The following is a 20,628-nucleotide window of genomic DNA, read 5'->3' on the forward strand; positions in this document are numbered from 1 at the left end:
TAAGACACAATCCTAGTTAATGTTAATAATGATGAAAGTATGAAGACTAATGCACATATATTACTTATAGTAATACAAAGATAAAATTAGGGTGGTGTCATGAATGTTTTAAAGATGAGAAACCATAGGGACCTCATGCATACTGTGTGTACATAAACATCAGGCTACTTCCCCTTTTATGTGACGAGTACAGATGCGTACACTATGATGATGATGGTGATTATGTAGTGCATGACACTTAGGGATCTTCTGACCTCCAAACGTTGCTACAGACAGCTAGCTCAACTATGATGGGTCAAGGGGGTGCGAATCGCCTGGGGATTCACACTTGCATGTATGGGTCGTGTATAGGAAAGTATTACACATCTAATTTAGTCCAGACCCGAGGCCACCCCTATGATGGTTCTAACGATAGGTCCCTAAAGCATATCTTACATATGTTTGCATTTTCACGGTCCCAATAGTGGGGTCACTTTCTGAGTATTCTAGAAATACTCAGGCCTTGTGCTACATCTTTTTCAGGTAAAGACGTGTCACTGTACAGCTGACGACGACATCGCAAATCTAGACCATGGGCACGCTTATAAGTTATTTAAGCGAGTAACATTTTTAAATTCTTAGACTTAGGTTAGTATAAGTCTTCCTGCATTTCATAGTTTAAATTATTTATTATTGTTATTTTTAGCTTGTTTTTTAATTATGTTTTCAAATACATAAGACCATAGCAGTGTTTTAAGATAAAGTTATGCTTTATGATGACGTTTTTAAGAGTTAAATTTCACGTAAGATTTAGATTAAGATGACCGTAGAGATTTTAGGTTAGTAAAAATCTAGGGCTCTTACATGACCAAAGTTGATAATTTTATTCTTCATGTTTGGGGTATAATATACGTTAGTCAGTAAACATGGTTCATAATCCTTACACTAGAACAAGATGAATCCTCACCCACCGTGAGTGTCATTAAATTGTTTGTTATGCAATTTACACTCACTCATAACTCAAAACAAAAAAAAATAAAAAGTAAAAGTAAAAGTAAAAGTAGCCTCTTAAATATCCTCAACCAACCCATCCATACAGATCAAACCTCTATATGTAATGGCCAAATTGAAAGGCAAACTTTACCTTTAAAGGATCGAAAAACAGTCTATTCAACTCCGTTCAACCCTCTATTTTCGAATTAAATTATACTTGATTGTTGGGTTATTTTTTAATTATTAAAAAAAGTTTACTTACTGATAATACATGTTACATTAATAACTAAAATCTCATAAAAAGTCAAATGTCAAACCTAAGTCACAGCGTATCACTAACATCACTCACAAGCATCTACTTGATAACCTTTAAAATAGTGTTAGATTGGGTTGTAACCCTATATTTGAATTGGTTGAGTTAATTATTAAAGTATCATAGCCCAATACGATTAAGCCCAAGCATGACTATATTTATGTCAGGAAAATGATTTAGGATTTTAGGAATAAATTTAGAAAAATGATTTAGATATTTCAGTAAAAAAAAATTTAGGAATAGATGGACTACTATCTCCATACCGTCCACCCTACTTAATTCTTATCCCAACAAATCCCAAGCGGTAGTTCTACAGAGTTTTTGTAAATATCTTCGATTGATCCTAGTGTGTGAGTGTTTCCCATAGAGAGTATGTTCACCATTAACCCGATTAAAAAAATATTAACTGAGAAATTTATCCTAATTTTCAATTTTTCGAAAATTCAACTCAGTTTAAACTTAAAAAAAAAATATATATAATCGTTGGATTAGATGACTTGGTTAGCCAGATTCTCACGTCATATGAACGTCGATAAAAAAAAATAATAATAAATTTAAAAAGTTGTATAATTATAAATCAATACAACAATACCAAACATATACCTAATTTTTATTGGGACATACCAAATCAAAGCCTCAATCCAAAGCAATAACCAAACAATTTTATGAATATAATAAAATATTGAAAAAGACTTACATTTTTCTTCAAAGTCATTTATTCTTGACGGTGATTGGCTTTAAAGCAAACCCCAAAGGAAGGAGGTCGGTTCCCAATAGTGGCCCATCCTTTTAATTTTTCATTATTGTTTTCACCTAACCAAAAATACTATTTTATTATTTATATTTTTCGAATCGTATTCATTCCTATGACCCAATAACTCAACTCATCCAAAAAAGATAGGGTTACAATCCAACTGACTATATCTTACTTTTAAGACTATTATGAAGATTAAGAATATTTGACTTTTGTACCGATGTTAGTGATGTATTGTGACTCGTAAATGTTTGATATTCGAGTTTTATGAGACTTTAATTATTAACCTAACATGTATGGTAAAGAAGTAGAATTAATTTTTTTAGATAAGTTTAAAAAAACCAACAAATCCAATGCCACCAGCTCGAGATTTTGGATTGATTCAAAAGATTTCTCGTATCCAACTCAAACTCAACCCGTGTAAACTCTAATTAGTAAACAAAATGCTTAAAATAATAAATAGTTACTATTTATGAGAACAAAATTCACTCAATTTTGGTGTGGCTCAATCATAAAAATTCAAAAATTACTCGTATTTAATATAAAGTAATTTTTTATTGGATAACCTCTTCTAAATGATGCGACAAGATTACAGGCCCACCACCGGAAGCAGAGGAAGCTAATCGAGTTCACTAAGAATCAGTCGTTTACCTCGAGAACCAAAAAAGAAAGAAAAGATGCCTGTCTACCCCTGTGAGAAAAGGAAAGCCAGGAGCAATCAGTTCACCCCCAACAAAGCTATACTCCTTCGGAGCCTGTTTGAGTTACGGAGCGACCGGTTCATTGTTTGTTGTAGGTTGGTCCGGTCTGGAAGCGGTTTAAGGTCTAGTCGGCTAAGTTGAGGTTTCCGGGTAATTAGATAGTTAGAAAAAACCCTCATTCTTCTCTTTCAGGCCTGTCAGTTTCAAGACAGGGAAGATAGACAAGAATTCTTCGGGTATTAACTATATGAAATAGTCCTTTTAACCTAAAAAATCATTAGAATATTTAAATTTAAGACTAAATTAAAAAAAAAAAAAAAAAAAAACCGCCCTTGAATTTTGCATTTTGTCACAAATTTTTTTAATGATATTCTTTTAACTTAAAAAAATTGATAAAAAAAATACTCCTCGGTTCAAAAATATTATTTAAATTTTAAAAGTATTTCAAAAATACTGTTAAATTTTCAAAAGTTTAGATTAATACAAGTAAACTTCTTTAAAAACTTCAACAATATTTTTAAAAATTTTAAAATTTTAAATTATTCTTACCGACCGTTGATACCACATTTCAAAAATACCATAAACTTTTAGAAAAAAAATTAAAATGTTTTTATTGTTAATACCCTTAAAATTGAAGAGGGAGATGATCTATGGAGACGATTCGTTCTATATACTGACGGTAAGAATATTTTTGAACCTTTTTTGAAAGGTTAAGGGCATTGTTGAAAATTTTAAAAGTTTAGAGGTATTTTTTTAGACAAAATATAAAGTTTAGGATATATTTCAAAGATAAATATAAATTTTAGGGGTATTTTTCTAATTTAGCTTAAATTTAAAAATAAGCATTTCACGATTGTAACTAAGTTAGAATTTTCGATAATTAGTAACGAGATATTCTGTCAATAATTTCATTACGTTTCAAGATGAAAATATTGATTCGCCCATTTATGTCAACTTCAACCTACGAACGTACGAAAATGTTGATAAAAAAGGTCGACACATCGTAGAAAATTTAAAACCGAAACCGAAACATTAATTTAGTAGTTGAAATGAAGTGAAATAACAAGTCACCTAAACTAGTATGGGTGAGTTCAATTCATGAAGATATGATAAGCTAATTGCATTGACATTAGGGTTTTTAGGGTTTTCCATATATAAATGCGTCCCTCAAGTACAAAACTTTTTGGTTCATTTTTTAAAAAGTTTCTGATAGCAATAAATTATGGGAGTTGAGCCAACATATTTGGTTGCATTCATTGCTACATCTTAATTACGAGGATCTTTTGATATTCACTCAAAAGAAAATGTAACAATCGGAACCTACAGCTAGCCGATATTATTCTTTTTCAGGCTTTCCCTCAAGACTTTAAAATGCGTTTGCTAAGAAAAGGTTTTCACATTCTTATAAAGGGTGTTTTGTTCTCCTCCCCCACCAATGTGGGTCATCACAATCCGCCTCCCTTTGGGGCCCAGCGTCCTCGCTGGTACTCATTCCTTTCTCCAATCGATGTGAGACCCCCACCAAATCCACCCCCCTTTGGGGTTAGCGTCCTTACTAGCACACTGTCTCATGTCTACCCCTCTTCGAGGAACAGCGAGAAGGCTGGCGCATCGTCCGGTGTCTAGCTCTGATACCATGTCCCACATTGGTTGGGGAGGAGAACAAAACACCCTTTATAAGGGTGTGGAAATCTTCCCCTAGAAGACACATTTTAAAGTTCAGAGGAAGCCGGAAAGAGAAAGCCCAAAAAAGACAATAGCTAACCTATGTAAATTAAATAATTTTAACCTTAAATGAGGGGGAATTGAGTTAATTTTAATCTTCAAATTTCTATTTTTGATCAAATTTAGATAAATAAGGAATTTAGCTTTCTCTTTTGAGACTTTTCCCGCCTCTGATCTTACTATCTAGTTCAAGAAAAGAGATAGTTCAACACTCGGGAAATGACAGAATAAATATAGGGAGAGGTGAACAATCACTTATGGGAATCTGAAAGCTACGCAGCCTGCTTAGGCCTCCTCTAGTCTCGAGTTTGGTAAAGACAAACTTGCTTCCGGTAAAAGGTATTGTAATTTTAACTAAAGGTGCTCGTTTGACCCGATAACCTCACCAATCTAGACTCAAACTAATTATAGCTCATAGTCTAATATGTCAACAATCGCAGGCTAATGGTACATGCAATAACTTCTTGAAGCTGGTAAGCTAATGTCTAGTATGGTAGATTTTATTTAATTAGATGTGATCCTAAAGTAATTTATGATTTAAAAAATGATTTATTACACATATAGGAGAATAAATGTTAGGCTATTTTAAATTATAGCAAAGAGAATTTTTAGAAATTAATGTCTATTTATTACATGAATAAACTTTAATATTAAAAATTATATTCCAACTTTTTATAAACTTTTAATATTGATGACATTGAATAGTTAGATTTATTAATTTTATTTTTCATATCGTTAAATTTCATTAAAGATTTCATGAATTTCTTAATTAGAATTTTTGTCTCGATCCCACAAAAATAAATAAAGAATCTCACAAAGAAGGAGATTAAATTAAGATATGAATGAGAAAGACTTCCCATCTATGCTCGGTGCTATTTCTGATTTTTAGTACAACAAATTGGAGTAGCGGAATTTGAACTTTTGATATATCACGAGAGATTGTATAGGTCAATTATTATTGTGGAAGAGAGATTTGAATGTCTAATCTCTTGGTCAAAAAAACACATACCCCAAACCTTAATTGTTATGGTTTAATCTTTTCTATTTAAAAAGCTCATTTGCTATTATTTTTCAAGTCATTTAAAAAGTCACTACTTTTTTGGTTGGTGGTTGATCGTGAACTTTATTGGCCTAGAAAATGTTTTGTACCGACCCAATTTTTCTGTTAAAAAAAAAGGTTGTCTCTGCATTCATGCATGTCTGTTAAGTGCGAAACGTTGATTTAAAATCGATGTCATTGACTTAAACATTGGTAACGTTGGTCTAAACTAAGGGCTACAAAATAGATAATACAACTACCCTAACACTGATTCCATGTTCTTCATCGCGACGTCGTCATCACCAATACAGGGATGCATTACCTTTACACATAACTTGAGCACTTTAAAAACTACTTAATAAATAGCCCTACCACTGGAGTTATGAAATGCAAACACATGCAACATGGTGGAACTTAACATATTATAGCATGACATTGGGCAACTCTCCAGTTCAGACAAGGTTGGATGTATAATACTTCTCTACACATGATTCACGCTTGCGAGCATGGGCTCACTAGGCGGGCTAGCAAACCCCGTAGGCCTGACTTATCAGGCTAGCACTAGCTAAGGGGCTCTATGTCGAACACCACAAAGAGAAAGGGCACACATAATATCATGGTAAACATAATGTCGTAAATCGTATTGGGAAGTATTTTGATACACATGACACATAAATATGCATGAGTTCCTCATAACTTATAATTATGGTATAATGTATGATGTAAGACAAACCTTCATTTATCTATAATACAGTAAATTTGTAAAATATGTTTATATTATTTCTTGTACAATATGTAATACATAACATAACTTTCATGGCATGATCTAAAGAGGTTTATGGATCATAAATTACCGATTTCATAACAGTTTTTTACAACATGACATGATCACAAAAATAGCTTAGTTTTATTAGATGACATAGTTTATCATAGCATAACATGGCATAATGTAGCATAACATGGCATATCATAACATATCATGTCATAGCATAACATAAATTAGCATAGGATAACACATAAATCGTATACATGACACGTGCAAGGGCCATGGGACACACATAATCATACATAATACAATTCATCCAACCCCAGTTGATAGTGGAGTCACTTACATGATTGACCTAAGCTCGGGTTACTAATTATTCTTGGTAGCAGACTACATTTGCTCAAGGTCCAATTCAACCTCAGATCCATATTTTGTTGATATCAATTAAAACAAGATGACGGTAAAGATCAATCACCTTGTAATCCAATTATTAAAGATAAAAAAATATCTCGATATATCCACTGTATCTTTTTCTCCTCAAAAATCAAGTCTATTGTTTTGTATGTTGAAATTAAAAATCATGGGTATATACTTTCATATAATTTTGATCATATTTTTAAGACAATAATTTTATTGAGTGTAATTAGAATTAAGAATGGAAAATTATGATTGAATTCATAATCGTTTTTTTATGGCGATGGACAGTGACGTGATTTCCTAGAACATGTAAATTATTCTCGTATTTAATTTTCTAACCCACTCCAACTTAATTGTAACGAAATTGACATAATTTTGACGAAAAAAGAATTTAAAAACTGACCTACTGGAGCGGATTCCAACGACAACTCTCTTCATAATATTGAGAACCAGATAAACTTAACACTCCGACAGAATGACTAGAACACTTACGACAATCGACAGAGGATTTTGTTTCCGACAAGCATTTTTATTTTTATTATTATTATTTTTTTTTTGTTGCACAATTTTAATTAATAAATTTTTTTTTTTAAAAAAAGATGGGAGTTCCTTGGGAAATTAAAATATGGATCTTGACAATATATTATATAATTAAAGCGTTACCCAAATTTTGAGGCTTTGAAGTTAATGAAGGGATGAATTCAAAATTTCTCTCTCACTTATCAATGTGTTAGAGATTCCAAAATAGAAGCTTATGTTCATTTCTCAAAGAAAAAACAAACATTTAATATTTCAACCCACGTGTTCCTTCTTCCATGGTTTGACTACAAATCATATATTTATTTATTAAATCTTATATTTAATCGCTAAATATGTATGTTGGTGATCGATACAAGGTACGCACGAGTTAAGTTGGACACGAAATTTTGGGTTAGTAACCTGAATGACTTGAATAGAGTTCATTACCCAATAAGCCCTCGATTTTTGAATTGTATACACGAGTTAAGTTGTACCCGAATGATTTGAATAGAGTTCATTACCCAATAAACCCTCAATTTTCGAATTTTATACACGAGTTAAGCTGGACCCGAATGGCATGAATAGAGTTCATTACCCAATAAACCCACAATTTTCGAATTTTATACACGAGTTAAGTTGGACCCGAATGGCTTGAATAGAGTTCATTACCTAATAAACCCTCAATTTTCGAATTTTATACACGAGTTAAGTTGTACCCGAATGGCTTGAATATAGTTCATTACCCAATTAACCCTGGCAGGTGTAGTCATGATTTTGGTGATCGGTTATACACTTTCTTTATTGACATAACATGAATAGTAAAATTTTATCTAACATGAAAGTAAGTAAAAAGAGTTCGGAACGGACATGTAATCATGGACAATATGTCTTCGACAAGCATAATTGAGACATTCGATACATGGCTACAGACAACACGTACTGGACAAATATAGTTGTAACACACTCTTCACGTTCATCTACCAAAATAGGACACAAAATTTGAATTTTTAAATTAAGTTTAAAAGTTGGAATAATCTTTAAATTTTTAAAGTGATATTAATCTTACATTTGTAATTATTCATATGCAGGATGTTTATTTTTCATTGAAGCTTCAAAGGAAAATTTCGATAAAAAAAAAAAAAGTGATAATTAGTATCTATACCAATAATGTATAATTTTAGGTGGTTGGCTTAAAATAATTTTAAGTGACCACATGGGCGGTCTCATAATTCTACCCCTAACTCTTGTGCTACTGTCTTGTCTTTATCAAAAAATCGTTTGAACAAAGGTGAGTATCATAAATACTAATTAAGACATTCCTTTGTTAGGTTAGGTTTAAGTAGGCATGCATACATGTTACAACAAGCCAGCAAAATCAAGGGACCAATTTTCTTTTCAAGACAAGGTCACTCGTTCATGGTCTGCCTTGAATCACGATCGTCTAACTCAATTCTAATTGATACCTTGAGACACTGACCATCGAACTCATACGTTGATGACCCGTTCCCAAAAACCATGAACTATCAGTAATAGCTAAAAATACTACTTTGATTCTTCGTATGAGACTAAACAATAAAACTGAAGTCCATCCCGTGCACTAACCTTTAAGGTGAGTCGATTACATAGGGGCTTGGTAGCACTGGCTCGTTCTAGAGTTTCGTGCACATGAGAGGAGAGCCAAGTTCGATTCGTTGGAGTTTTTTTTAATAAAAGAGATTCATAAATGAACACACAACATAGGTTTCCATAGTAGTAATATGAAGATAAATGTCAATATGAGCATAACTCAATTAGTTAAGATATATATAATTAACCAACAGATTCACTGTTCTTTAAAGAAATCACGATCAAATATCATTTAAAGACAACGTAACATGTCTTCACTCACGTGCTTCTTTAAAAAAATCTCAATAGGTCATCTGACAAACTTATTCAAAATTAAGCATGTTAACTTTAAAGTTTCTAAAATTGAGTTACCTCCTAGAGTTTTCCTAAAAAGTGTGTTAGTAAGGACAAAACATGCTAAAATTTATTAAGTTGGTCAGTAGGGATAATCTTCACTCTTAAAAACACTTCAAAGACAAGTAGGTATGGTGACCATGTCGTAGGGGTTATTGAGTATTGTCGAAACTATCAGGTATTAGTTTTTTATTCTAAATCGAAGTTCGAATTCATCGAGCAGTATATGCTTTCTACGTGTAGATACATATAATCAAATGAACTTTTATTCTCAATCACATGTTTCTAAGAAAAGTTTCAAGAGGTCACCGAACATACGATTGTTTCAAGCTAAATACACTTAACTTTAGAGTTCCTATAACTTTGCTATCTCTTAATATGTTGCAGTAGGGATACTCTTCACTCTTAGAAGCACTTCAAAAATAACGTAACCATGTCACAAGGGATGCAAAGTAATGTAAGAGCCATCAATTACCAAATCCATATTCTAAATCCTGATTCAAATCCTAAGCATAAAGCATTACTGATTCTACCCGAACTTTTTTTCATCTCTCCCGTGACCAGACTCAAAAAAATTCCATACGAGTCACTCTATCAGTTGCTCCTAACAGATATTGGCCACTACTTCAGCTCGATGTCAGAAAGGTCTTTCTTCATGAAGACCTACATTAATTGGTTTCGATTCGTCCTCCACCAAGATTTCAGGGTCTCGAGCCTTCCTTTTCGGCTCCATATCCGAACGAAACGAACCCGGTTTAGAGAGAAAAAGGAGAAAGTGAGAAGCAAAGGAAAGGGGAAAAAAAGGGTAAAAGATGGGAAGATGTGCAATTTAAAGAAAGTATTAAAAGCAAAGAGAGAAAGAGAGGAAGATGACAGATAATGCACATTGAAGAAGGATGAGAAAAAGTGTAATAAAATTTGAGTTTGGTAGGTTTGAGTTTTTATAAATAATATATATCCTTCATTAAATTCCTCAACCTCCTCCCTCCTCTCTTTCTTCTTCTTCTTCCTCCTCTTCTTCTTTCCCTTCTATTTATCTGAATCCAATGCAGCCAATCATGATCTTGATGTTGAAACTCCATTAATGTTCTTCGTGTTCTAAGAACCCTAATGGATCATCTTCTTCCTTTTGCGTTGTTCTTATCTCTTTTTCTTCTTCTTATTCAAAGATTCCCTCTGGTTTGTGGCCTCAATTTTAGTTCCAAACAAGTTAGCAGCTTGAGATTGGACAGGATTCAAAGGCATTTGGACACCATTAACAAGCCTCCTCTTCTTACCATTCAGGTCATCAATTTCTCCCCTTTTTTCTCTTCAATGTTCCATTTTTTTAATTGGGTATGTAATGGGTATATCAAATTTATGAACTTTTATACATTTTTGCCATCTTTTTGTTGGTTTGTACCAAAAAAATCGAACCTTTTTGAAACGGGTATTTGAAATGTATGTAGTAGATATTGTCTTCTCTGAACTTTTCCTTTTGGATCTCCAGCTTTAACACGTGTCTGGAAAGGTTTTCACATCCTTATAAATTGTGTTTTGTTCTTCCCAACTAATATGAACGTTACAATTTTTTTGATTTGTTTTTGAAGATTATTAAATAATTTTTTTTTTTTAATTTTTTTTACTAATAGTTTTCTATTTTGTTTATTCAGAGCCCAGACGGTGATATTATAGATTGTGTTCATAAAAGAAAACAGCCTGCTTTGGATCATCCCCTCTTGAAGAACCACAAGATTCAGGTCCAAACACTCTCTAAATACAATAATAGTAATTTTTATTATTATAAATTTCATATCAATTCACGGTTTCATTTTCCGTCTATTATTTAACAAATAGTTTATACAAGTAGAGACGTTCAATGATAACCCGACTAATTCAAAGTACTTAATCGAAACCATAAAGATTGAATTGGGTTAGATTTTTTTCTCTCTCTTTGAGTTATGTTGAATTTCTAGAGAGTCAAACAAATTTGTTTCAATTTGCACACGTTGAAATTGTTAGCTCTCTCAAAATATAAGGTTACAATCCCGTCCTATTTTAAAAAGGATTAAGAATATTTAAAGTTGGTAATCGATTTTAGTATGAACGGTAAATATTTGATATTTGAATTTTAAGAAATTTTAGTTATTAGTATAATTGAGAATAAATAAGATTTTTTAAAAATAATTATAAAAAAATAACCCGACAACTAAATCATGATTGTAAACTCTCTTTAGGTTACTCGGGTCATCAAACCTAACCAACGATTTTGGATTGGTTAAAAAAAAATTAATTCAACTCAACCCGTATACACCCTTGATTTACGGAGAATAAAAATGATAAATATTTTAATTTGAATAACTAAAATAACAATTTAAAAACTTGTAAAAAAAATTAATATAATTATTAATTTATTGGTGCAGAGAGGGCCAACAGAGTGGCCAAAAAGGAAGAAGGTGAAAGAGAATGAAGAAGATGTGAGGGATGGGAGGGCAGGATCAGGTGCGGGAGGTCCATTTCAAACTTGGCGTGTGAACGGGACACGGTGTCCGAAAGGGAGTATTCCAGTGCGACGCAGTACAGTGAACGACGTGCTAAGAACCAAGTCAATCTTTGACTACGGGAAGAAAAAACGACCGATACTCCTTGATCGACAAATCGACGCTCCTGATGTAGTCAGTGGGAATGGTCACGAGGTACCTGATCTTTCCTCCCTTTTTCTCCTTTTTCATAGCATTTATGAATGGATTCTTTTCCTTCACTTCAACTCTATATATTTTAGGTCTATCATTAAATTTTTATTACATTAAAATAATAATAATATAATAATAAATAAATAAATTTTTGGTTTTGGTTTTTTTTTATTATTATATTATAAACTTAGTAATTGATTTTTTTTTTTGCTTAATTTTGAAATTTTTTATTTAATATCAATTAATATATTTATTAGAAGATTGAGAGAGGCTTAAAATAACTAATTTAGCTAAAAAAAACTATTTCAATGATTTTATAAGGTAATTATAAATATTTATTAACCTCAAATAACATAGAAATTGCAAAACATAATTTTTTTTTGCTGAAAAAAATATTGAATATATTTTAAAATATCCCAACTTGGAAAAATAAAATTTTAAATGAGCATCAATAAAAAAAATATTGAAAATTTGACTGGTCAAAGGGTTGATTAGTAATTAATTTAAAGCAAACATAATAAATGACCTATTAAAAAAAGCTTAAACTAATTGACTTTATTACTGTCAGTTTATATATATATATATTTACCCTAAAAATCTTTTTATTTGTTTTTAATTTGCTAAATTTTATTCAATTTTTATCAATTTAATTTGATGATGATTATGTGGACGGTTGCATATAAAATAGCATGCGATCGCATACACGGAATCATCAGAGATGTACGGAGCTAAGGCAACAATAAACGTGTGGGACCCGTCAATTCAAGTGGTCAACGAGTTTAGCCTCTCTCAGGTTTGGATCATCTCGGGATCATTCGACGGCTCTGATCTCAACAGCATAGAAGCTGGTTGGCAGGTATTTTTTTACATTTTCTGCACCCTCCCGCACACAATCCCATACCACTCCCCATTTTCATAAAATAAAATAATAATAAAAAAGTATTTTCTTTTTTCTTTTTTTATTAACTTGTTGATTTTAATGCAATTTCAGTCCTTTGTTGAATCCAAAGCTTATTCAATTTTCTAGAAGTTTGTTTGATTCTTTTTCCTTATAAATATATATATATATATATATATATATATTTGTTATTTTAAGAAAATTTGAGATAATTATAAATAAAATCGAGTTAAAAAAATGGTTGATTATTAATGTTTTAAGTCAAGATTATTCGTTTGTTTAAGATTCAATATTAAAATAATATTCAATTATTATACGAAAGATAATGCACGTATTTTTTTTTCTTTGTTAAAAATATATGATTTATGCAATTAAATGTAATTGAGCTCTGTGTTTTAGTTAGAACATTATAAATATATTTTTTAATTTGTATTTATCGAGCTTATTGGATTTTCTAAAGTCTTAATTATTCTACTAGTCAGGTCAGTCCGGAGCTTTATGGTGACAGCAGACCTAGATTATTCACGTATTGGACGGTTCGATCTCTAATCTCACTATTATTTTTAAATTATTTTTTTTAAGTCGTAAGAATTTAAGATAATTACAAATTTAATTTTTGAAAGTTGATATTTATATACGTTTCACTCTTGAAATTTTAAAAGTATCTTCTCACGCTAATCATCTATAAATTCAAACATTTTTTTATTAAATATAAACTTAAATTTTATATTTAATAAAATTCTAAACTTTCAATCGAATTTATAATTTTTAGGTTTAAAATCTCGAAAAGACACTAATACAAAACTTAGGAACTAAATTTATAATTTAATCTCTATCAACACATCCTCTAATTTTACATTTTTTTTTTTATTTTTTTATTTTATTATCTATATTTTAAGAATATTTTTAAAATTCAAGCTGAATTTTGAAAATTAATACTAAAATTTTAAAAAAATTATTTTTAGGTTTGAAATTTAGCTAAGAGTTTAAATATCTTATAATTTAAAATTATGAAAAAACAAACTTTTTAAATAATAGATTTTAATCTTAGTTAATTAAATTGGAACCACTCACCATTAATCTATAGATAAAACATTTTAATATTATTATTATTTTATTTTTATTATAATTATTACTTTTTATTTATTTATTTATTATCTTTTTTTTTTCAGAGTGATGCGTATCAGGCAACCGGTTGCTATAATCTGTTATGTTCTGGATTTGTACAAACAAACAACAAAATCGCCATCGGAGCCGCCATTTCTCCGGTTTCTTCCTTCTCCGGCAGCCAGTATGACATTACCATTCTCATTTGGAAGGTAGTTTTTTTTTTGTTTTTTTTGTTTTTTTTTTTGTTTTTAAGATTATTAAAAAAAAAAAAAAAAAAAAAAAAAAAAACAGGACCCGAAGTTGGGAAGCTGGTGGATGGGATTTGGGGACAACACACTGGTCGGGTACTGGCCGGCGGAGCTGTTCACTCACCTGGGCGACCATGCCACCATGGTCGAGTGGGGTGGCGAGGTGGTCAACTCAAGGGCCAATGGCCAGCACACTTCAACCCAAATGGGCTCCGGCCATTTCCCCGACGACGGCTTTGGCAAAGCTAGCTACTTTCGAAACCTCGAGATTGTTGATAGCGACAACAGCCTCAGCGCCGTTCAAGACATCTCGATTATGGCTGAAAACACCAATTGTTATAATATCATGAGCTCGTATAATGACCAATGGGGCACTCACTTCTACTACGGTGGTCCTGGTAGAAACCCCAAATGTCAATGATCATATCAACCTCCGTATCGCTCACTTCTGCAATCATTACGATTCTTATCTCAAAAGTTGATCGGGTGAATCGATTTTTATCCTAAACTTTCAGATGAAATCGAAAGTTTTTAATTGGATGAAATTGAAAATTTAAGATAAAAATTGATTCATGTGATGTGTTGTAGAGGTAAGAATTGAACTTTTAGTTTATTTTTTCCTTGGTAGGCTATTTTAGTGAGTGAAATTAATTCTTTTGTGTAATTAATGATCAATGTGGGCAGCTATTTCCTCTCTTGTTTTTGCTTCACTTTCAAAGAGTTCTTTAGGTTTCTATTTTGAGAGAGATGAATTTGTACCGTTCAAATGATGACCACGTACACTCTTTAATTTTTGGATTATGTTGTTGAGTTATATATTCGACGTTAACTAGAAGAGAACGTTTGAGAGAGAGCATAATTTTTAAACGATGAAAAATGTTTTAAACTAATTTTATGGACTTTGATTGGATAATCAAATATGGTTTTGAAAATTCTCCAAATGGAGAATATTTGCTAAAATCACCGCACCTAAATCATGGTGAAAGTTCTCTATTTATAATTAGAGAGAATTATGGTAAATTACAACCACATGTAAAGAATAATAAATGAATACAATATATTTGTTAGAAGGGCAAATATGGTAAGCTTTGATGAAAAATATCTAGATATTTTATCTATAATAAATAGTCAAATATTATATATATCGTAAATCGTAATTCAAGGTTAAATATCCTTAACACCCTCTGCAAGCTGAGTGTTGGATTTGAACGAACGTGAAGCTTGGATCTGAAAAATTCAAAGAGAGGTCAAGAAACACTTTTTGTGAAGATTTCAGCAATTTGGAGATGAGAAGGTACATATTGTGTGCGAAGTTTGCCAGCGATAACAAGTTCCCGAAGGAAATGATAATCTAGTTCAACATGATTAGCCCGCGTGTGAGAAACGGGATTAGAGCTAAAAAAAACACTTTTGTTGTCACATAAGAGTAAGGGCTGCTGTGAAATAGGGACCTTGAGGTCATGCAAAAGATGCGTAACCCAAAAAAGTTCAACAGTAGTCGTGGCAGGAGCACGATACTCAGATTCACAGTTGGAGCGTGAGACAGTAGATTACTTTTTGGCGCTCCAAGAAATGAGATTGTTACCAAGATAAATAAAATAGTCAGATGTAGAACGACGAGTATCAGACAACTAGCCCAGTCAGCATCCAAATAAGCCACTAGCGCACTAGGAATAGTGGATGGACGAAAGGTAAGGCCAAAGTAGAGTGTTCCATTGACATAGTGAAGAATACGTTTGACAGCAAGAAAGTGATCTGCAGTAGGGGAATGCAAAAATTGACGGACAGAATTGACAACATGGGCAATATCTGGACACATAATGGAAGGTCACCAACAAAAGATTGATATAGAGTAGGATCAGAGAAAGGAGAACCATCAGTAGTCAGGTGTTGGGAAACAACCATGAGGTGTGGACTGGTTTGCTATCGAGCAGTTGAGCACGAGTAAGAATATCTCGAACATATTTTAACTGACTAATAAAGAGATCATAAGGAGTGAGTGAAGCTTCAAGACTAAGAAAATAACTGAGAGAACCCAAATCCTTCGTAGTAAACTCAGAATGAAGCTTGGAGTAAAACTGTCAATGAGAGATAAGTTGTTGCCGGCAACAATAATGTCATCAACATAAAGAAGCAAATAGATAAGGTTAGATTGCTAATTGAAGACAAAAAGGGACGTGTCAGCGCGACTGCAAGAAAAATAAGTGTGAGAAGAAATGAGCTAAAACGCTGAAACCAGGCGCGAGGAGCTTGCTTTAAGCCATAAAGGGCTTTCTTTAAGAGACAGACATGAGTTGGAAAATCAAGGATCAATATACGCATGAGGTTGTTCCATATGAACATATTCAATAACAGTGTCATTGAGGAAAGTATTCTTAACATCAAGTTGCCGAAGACGCCATTTATTTATGATCGCAATAGAAAGCACAACACGGACAGTGGTAGCTTTGACAACCAGACTAAAAGTGTCAATGTAGTCAAGATCAGGAATCTAAGTATAACCTTTGACAACAAAATGAGCCTTGAAATGCTTGATGGATCCATTTTAGAGCCCACAATATTGTTGTTGGCAGGGCGAGGAACCAAAGTCCAAGTGTCATTTTGTTGTAAAAAGCTCGAATTTCTTCATCCATGGCAGCAACTCAAGCAGGATTTTTAGCCACAGATTTGAAATCTTTTGGCTCAATGGATGCAAGAAGAGCAGAAAGAAGTCCAGGTGAGCCCAAAATACCAAGATTTGCTGGATGACGAGTCTTGAAGGTACCATCTTTGCCTCGTGTGATCATAGAATGAGAGCCCAAAGAAGAAGAGGAATTAGTAGTAGGTTCAATAGAGGCCGGATCAAAAGTTGAGGGTAGCAAAGAGGAACCTGCAAAAGAAGTATCAACCTGCACACTTATCCACAAGGCCAGAACAAATCCACACGGGGATGAACTGGATCGATGAATGTGCGGTAATGAAAGGATAGGGGGGATGAATGTGCGGTAACTGTGGACTACGTGTCCAAGTGGGTGGATTATAGCTTGTCTATCCAGCGATAGAAGGACTATGATCAAGTTTCTCAAAATGAACATGTTCACTTGGTTTGGTGTGTGTTAAGGATATTTAGTAATAAATTATAGTTTACCATATATATTTGATATTTTATTATAAGTCAAATATCTAGATATTTGTCTTGTTACCATAGGTATCTTTCTATTTATTGTTATTTCCGTTTATTACTCTCTCCATATCCTTGTAATTTATTTGATTATAAATAAGATAACTTTCACACTTGGTGTGGTGGATTAAGCAAACATTCTCATGGTATCAGAACCCTTTCGGTTTAACAACCCCAATCCCTTATTTTCAATGGCTTCTGAATCCCCTACTCATCTTCTTTTCCACCACCCTTGCTAGCTTTGATGCCGCAGGGGCAGACTCTATAACTGCCACATGCGGAGCCGATTGATTACTCTTCGGCTCCACCCTTTTGACTTCAAAATCACCCTTCGCCATACTTTGTACATACAATCTCACATTTTCCAACACAATCGATTTTCCCTCGACCAACATAGTCTCTTTCATTTTCTTCCCAATCTTCCCTTCATCCTTCACAGAAACCCTAACCTAAACCTATCAACCTTATGCAGAGATTTACCATTGGAATCTAGGTGCCGCAGTGGCCTCTTCGCCAACCAAGTCGCCGCCGCCCTTCTAGCCAAAATTGGCTCCTTCGCCCACTGTGGCGACTCTTCCGGCTTCAACATTGTCTTTGTCCCTTACTCTAGGTTTCCCCTTCTACTTCTTGGGTTGACATATTCTCACTAGAGCCAAGGCAGCATCGTCGGTAAGCGACGATCCCTCTTCATGGGTTAGACATATTATGTAACGCAAAAAAGAAAAAAAAGGGCGGGGGGCTAAGTCAACTGAGGGGCAAAAATGTCATTTTGCCCCTCCAGCCCAAATAGGGGTCCAAGGAGAACCCCGCCAGATTGCCTGCAAAAGAAAGAAGGGGTTAGAGAGAAATTAGTGAGGAGTCGGCCGGGAAGATTAACGAAATTAGTGAGGAGTGGCCGGGAAGATTAATTGACCACCGCCGGAATCCATCTCCAGACGAGACTCGTACCAGGATTGAGAGGCTAGCAAGGCCGACGCTCCATCAAAACCTAAGAACATTTCGCGAGGTAAGGTTTCTGAATGACATTGCTCAGATCTGAGTTTTTCCCTACGTGAATCGACCCTAAAATGTTGAAATCTTCACCTAAGAACAACTCACGCACGGTCTGTGAAGAAGTTTGGCTGAGACCTCAACCCAAAGGCGGAGATCCGAGAGTCGTTCGAGAACGGTGAGCGAACTTCCGGCGTTCTTAAATCCTCCGATAGTCAAGAAACAATTACAAAAAAAATACTAGGACGTAGCCTGTAACACGATCTAGAACTTTTTCAAAGGAATCATATCGATCTGATCTATGGATCAAAAGATATGAAAATCGGAAAAAATCGACTGGGTTTCGATTTTCAGAGGATAGAGAAGAAAGAAGAAAAAAAAAAAACGGCCGGCAAGCGGCGGAGGGCGGCGACAGGCACCAGACACGCGTCGACCACCGGCTGGAGCAACGCAGCTCCAGCGAAGCGTCGACACGTGTCGCCTGCAAGCCAGGCCGAACCGCAACGCGAGCCGAGCCGGCCGACCCGCGACTGCACGGGAGTGGGCGCGCGTGGCAGGCGCGCGTGCAGCCTGCGACTGGCGCCTTCCCGCGCGCGTGGCCATGCACTCCCAGCGTGTTGCTGGCACGTGAGCGCGCGTGGAACGGCCAATTTGGCCCGGTTGTTTTCTGTTTTTCGATTTTTGTCCCGGTTCCAGTTCTAATACTGTCTTTCCATGATTAGGGACCTAATTTAGAGAAATCAGTATTTTTGGACACCTCACGGGCAAAGAAACGATAGCGAAAGGGCGCGCGTCAACCAGGTAAGTCACCACCCGGTATCTAGAAAGAAATACTTGTAGGATTCGCTCGGATTGCATGCATGCTAGTAGTTCTGCCTCAGATTAGCTCTTCATGTAATTACTAGTCAGATAGGGGAGATGAGATATCCCCGCACAACAAGAAGTTACAAAAAACAAGTCCAAATGGTGACGATATGAGTACGAATCGTCGGGGAGAAGAATGTTCTACATGATTTGGGTCGAAGGACCTTTAAACGAGCGAGCACTTTTCATAGGAGTCCTCCACCATTTCGCATTCCATTTATATTTAGAAACAATGGTATGATATTGATATTGACGTCCATGAACATTTACTTTGTTGGAATAGCACACTCCTCCAATGGTATGATATTGTCCACTTTTGACGTACGCCTCTATGAATTTGTCTTTTGGGTCTATCCAAAATATATAACATGAATCATTCTTCACCTCTTCTAGCCAATATAGGACTTACATTTGCATTCCAACATATTCGTAGATAATTGTTGAACAAATATCGTTGAGAGTTGAACAAATATTTAATACTAATAAGAATAAGTGAAAAAATTGTTCAGTTTTGGTGTTCGGTGAAGAAACTGTTACCTTGGTGTATTATTGTATTATATTAGGGACAGGACCAAAGGTGAAGTTTTCCACGTGTTTTCTCTTATAACTCTGACTGAATAAAACAGTCGCAGGCTGTAGCCAACAAGACGTTCGAGCAACAGAGATTGATAAAGTAGATATGCATTTCTCATTTCGTCCTGGTGACATTGTCAAAGCTCTTGTTGTATCCTTTCTGTCTGAATTTGCAACAGCTAGGCGTTGTTTTCTGGATGGAGACAATTTTATTTCATCTTTTTGGTGTTGGATTAAATAGTGAGTTCTATGGTATAAAAAAAAAACATCGAGTAAATAAAAAAAAATCGAAATGGATAAAGAAATAGTGGGTTCCTTCGTTTCTATGGTTACTTCTTCAATGGTGAGCTCCTTCTTTTATTTCATCAATGTTATTGTTAACGGGTACAATTCACCCTCTTTGGCTCTACCCATGAATTAGCTAGTAATCGGTCTTTCACAACAAGATCTACATATACTGTAACGATATTTAATTATGAAGATTAGTTAGGTAGCTGACCCTCTTACTCCGTTCTCGGAAGAATAAGGCCATAATCCTTCAATTAAATAAGGCCATAATTCAAAATGCCAATTCTTGTGTACCTGGTTCATCATTTTAAGGGCTTGATGTGGCTAAGGTTTTGAATGTCGCCTTCTGTGAAGCCCACAAGGCTATTGCGTTTTATTGTATGTAACTCTCTATTATGGATTGAATGTTACTTTAGGTGCAGTGATGGTACCCATAAGTTGGACAGAAATGCAGTGTCCATTAACAGCCCAAATTCAGCAAAGAAAAGTTGCCAAAGTTGGAGGATGATGTCTAGGTACAAAGCTATTCCTTTTTCTTGTAGTTTTTCATTTATAATGTCGGGTATCGAATATGGAAAATCCGCACGCTTCATTATGGTAATTGTATAGTTCAGGTGGGGTCCTTCATTTTGAGACAGGATAAGAGGAAGATGATTATTA

The 20,628-nt window shown here is 34.1% G+C and overlaps 1 protein-coding gene across 1 annotated transcript; it reads left to right on the top strand.

Annotated features, from left to right (window-relative positions):
• Positions 1 to 10,122: 10,122 nt before the first annotated feature.
• On the top strand, positions 10,123 to 14,894 carry LOC111461698. The gene is made up of 7 exons (XM_023105312.1): positions 10,123 to 10,449; positions 10,818 to 10,904; positions 11,568 to 11,840; positions 12,526 to 12,693; positions 13,218 to 13,271; positions 13,908 to 14,054; positions 14,137 to 14,894. The coding sequence occupies exons 1-7, from the start codon at positions 10,276 to 10,278 to the stop codon at positions 14,512 to 14,514; spliced, it is 1,281 nt and encodes a 426-aa protein (XP_022961080.1). The 5' UTR covers positions 10,123 to 10,275; the 3' UTR covers positions 14,515 to 14,894.
• The last annotated feature ends 5,734 nt before the right edge of the window (positions 14,895 to 20,628 follow it).

Source organism: Cucurbita moschata, unplaced genomic scaffold (genome assembly GCF_002738365.1).
Source record: "Cucurbita moschata cultivar Rifu unplaced genomic scaffold, Cmos_1.0 Cmo_Scf00025, whole genome shotgun sequence".
In the NCBI taxonomy this organism is placed as follows: domain Eukaryota; kingdom Viridiplantae; phylum Streptophyta; class Magnoliopsida; order Cucurbitales; family Cucurbitaceae; genus Cucurbita; species Cucurbita moschata.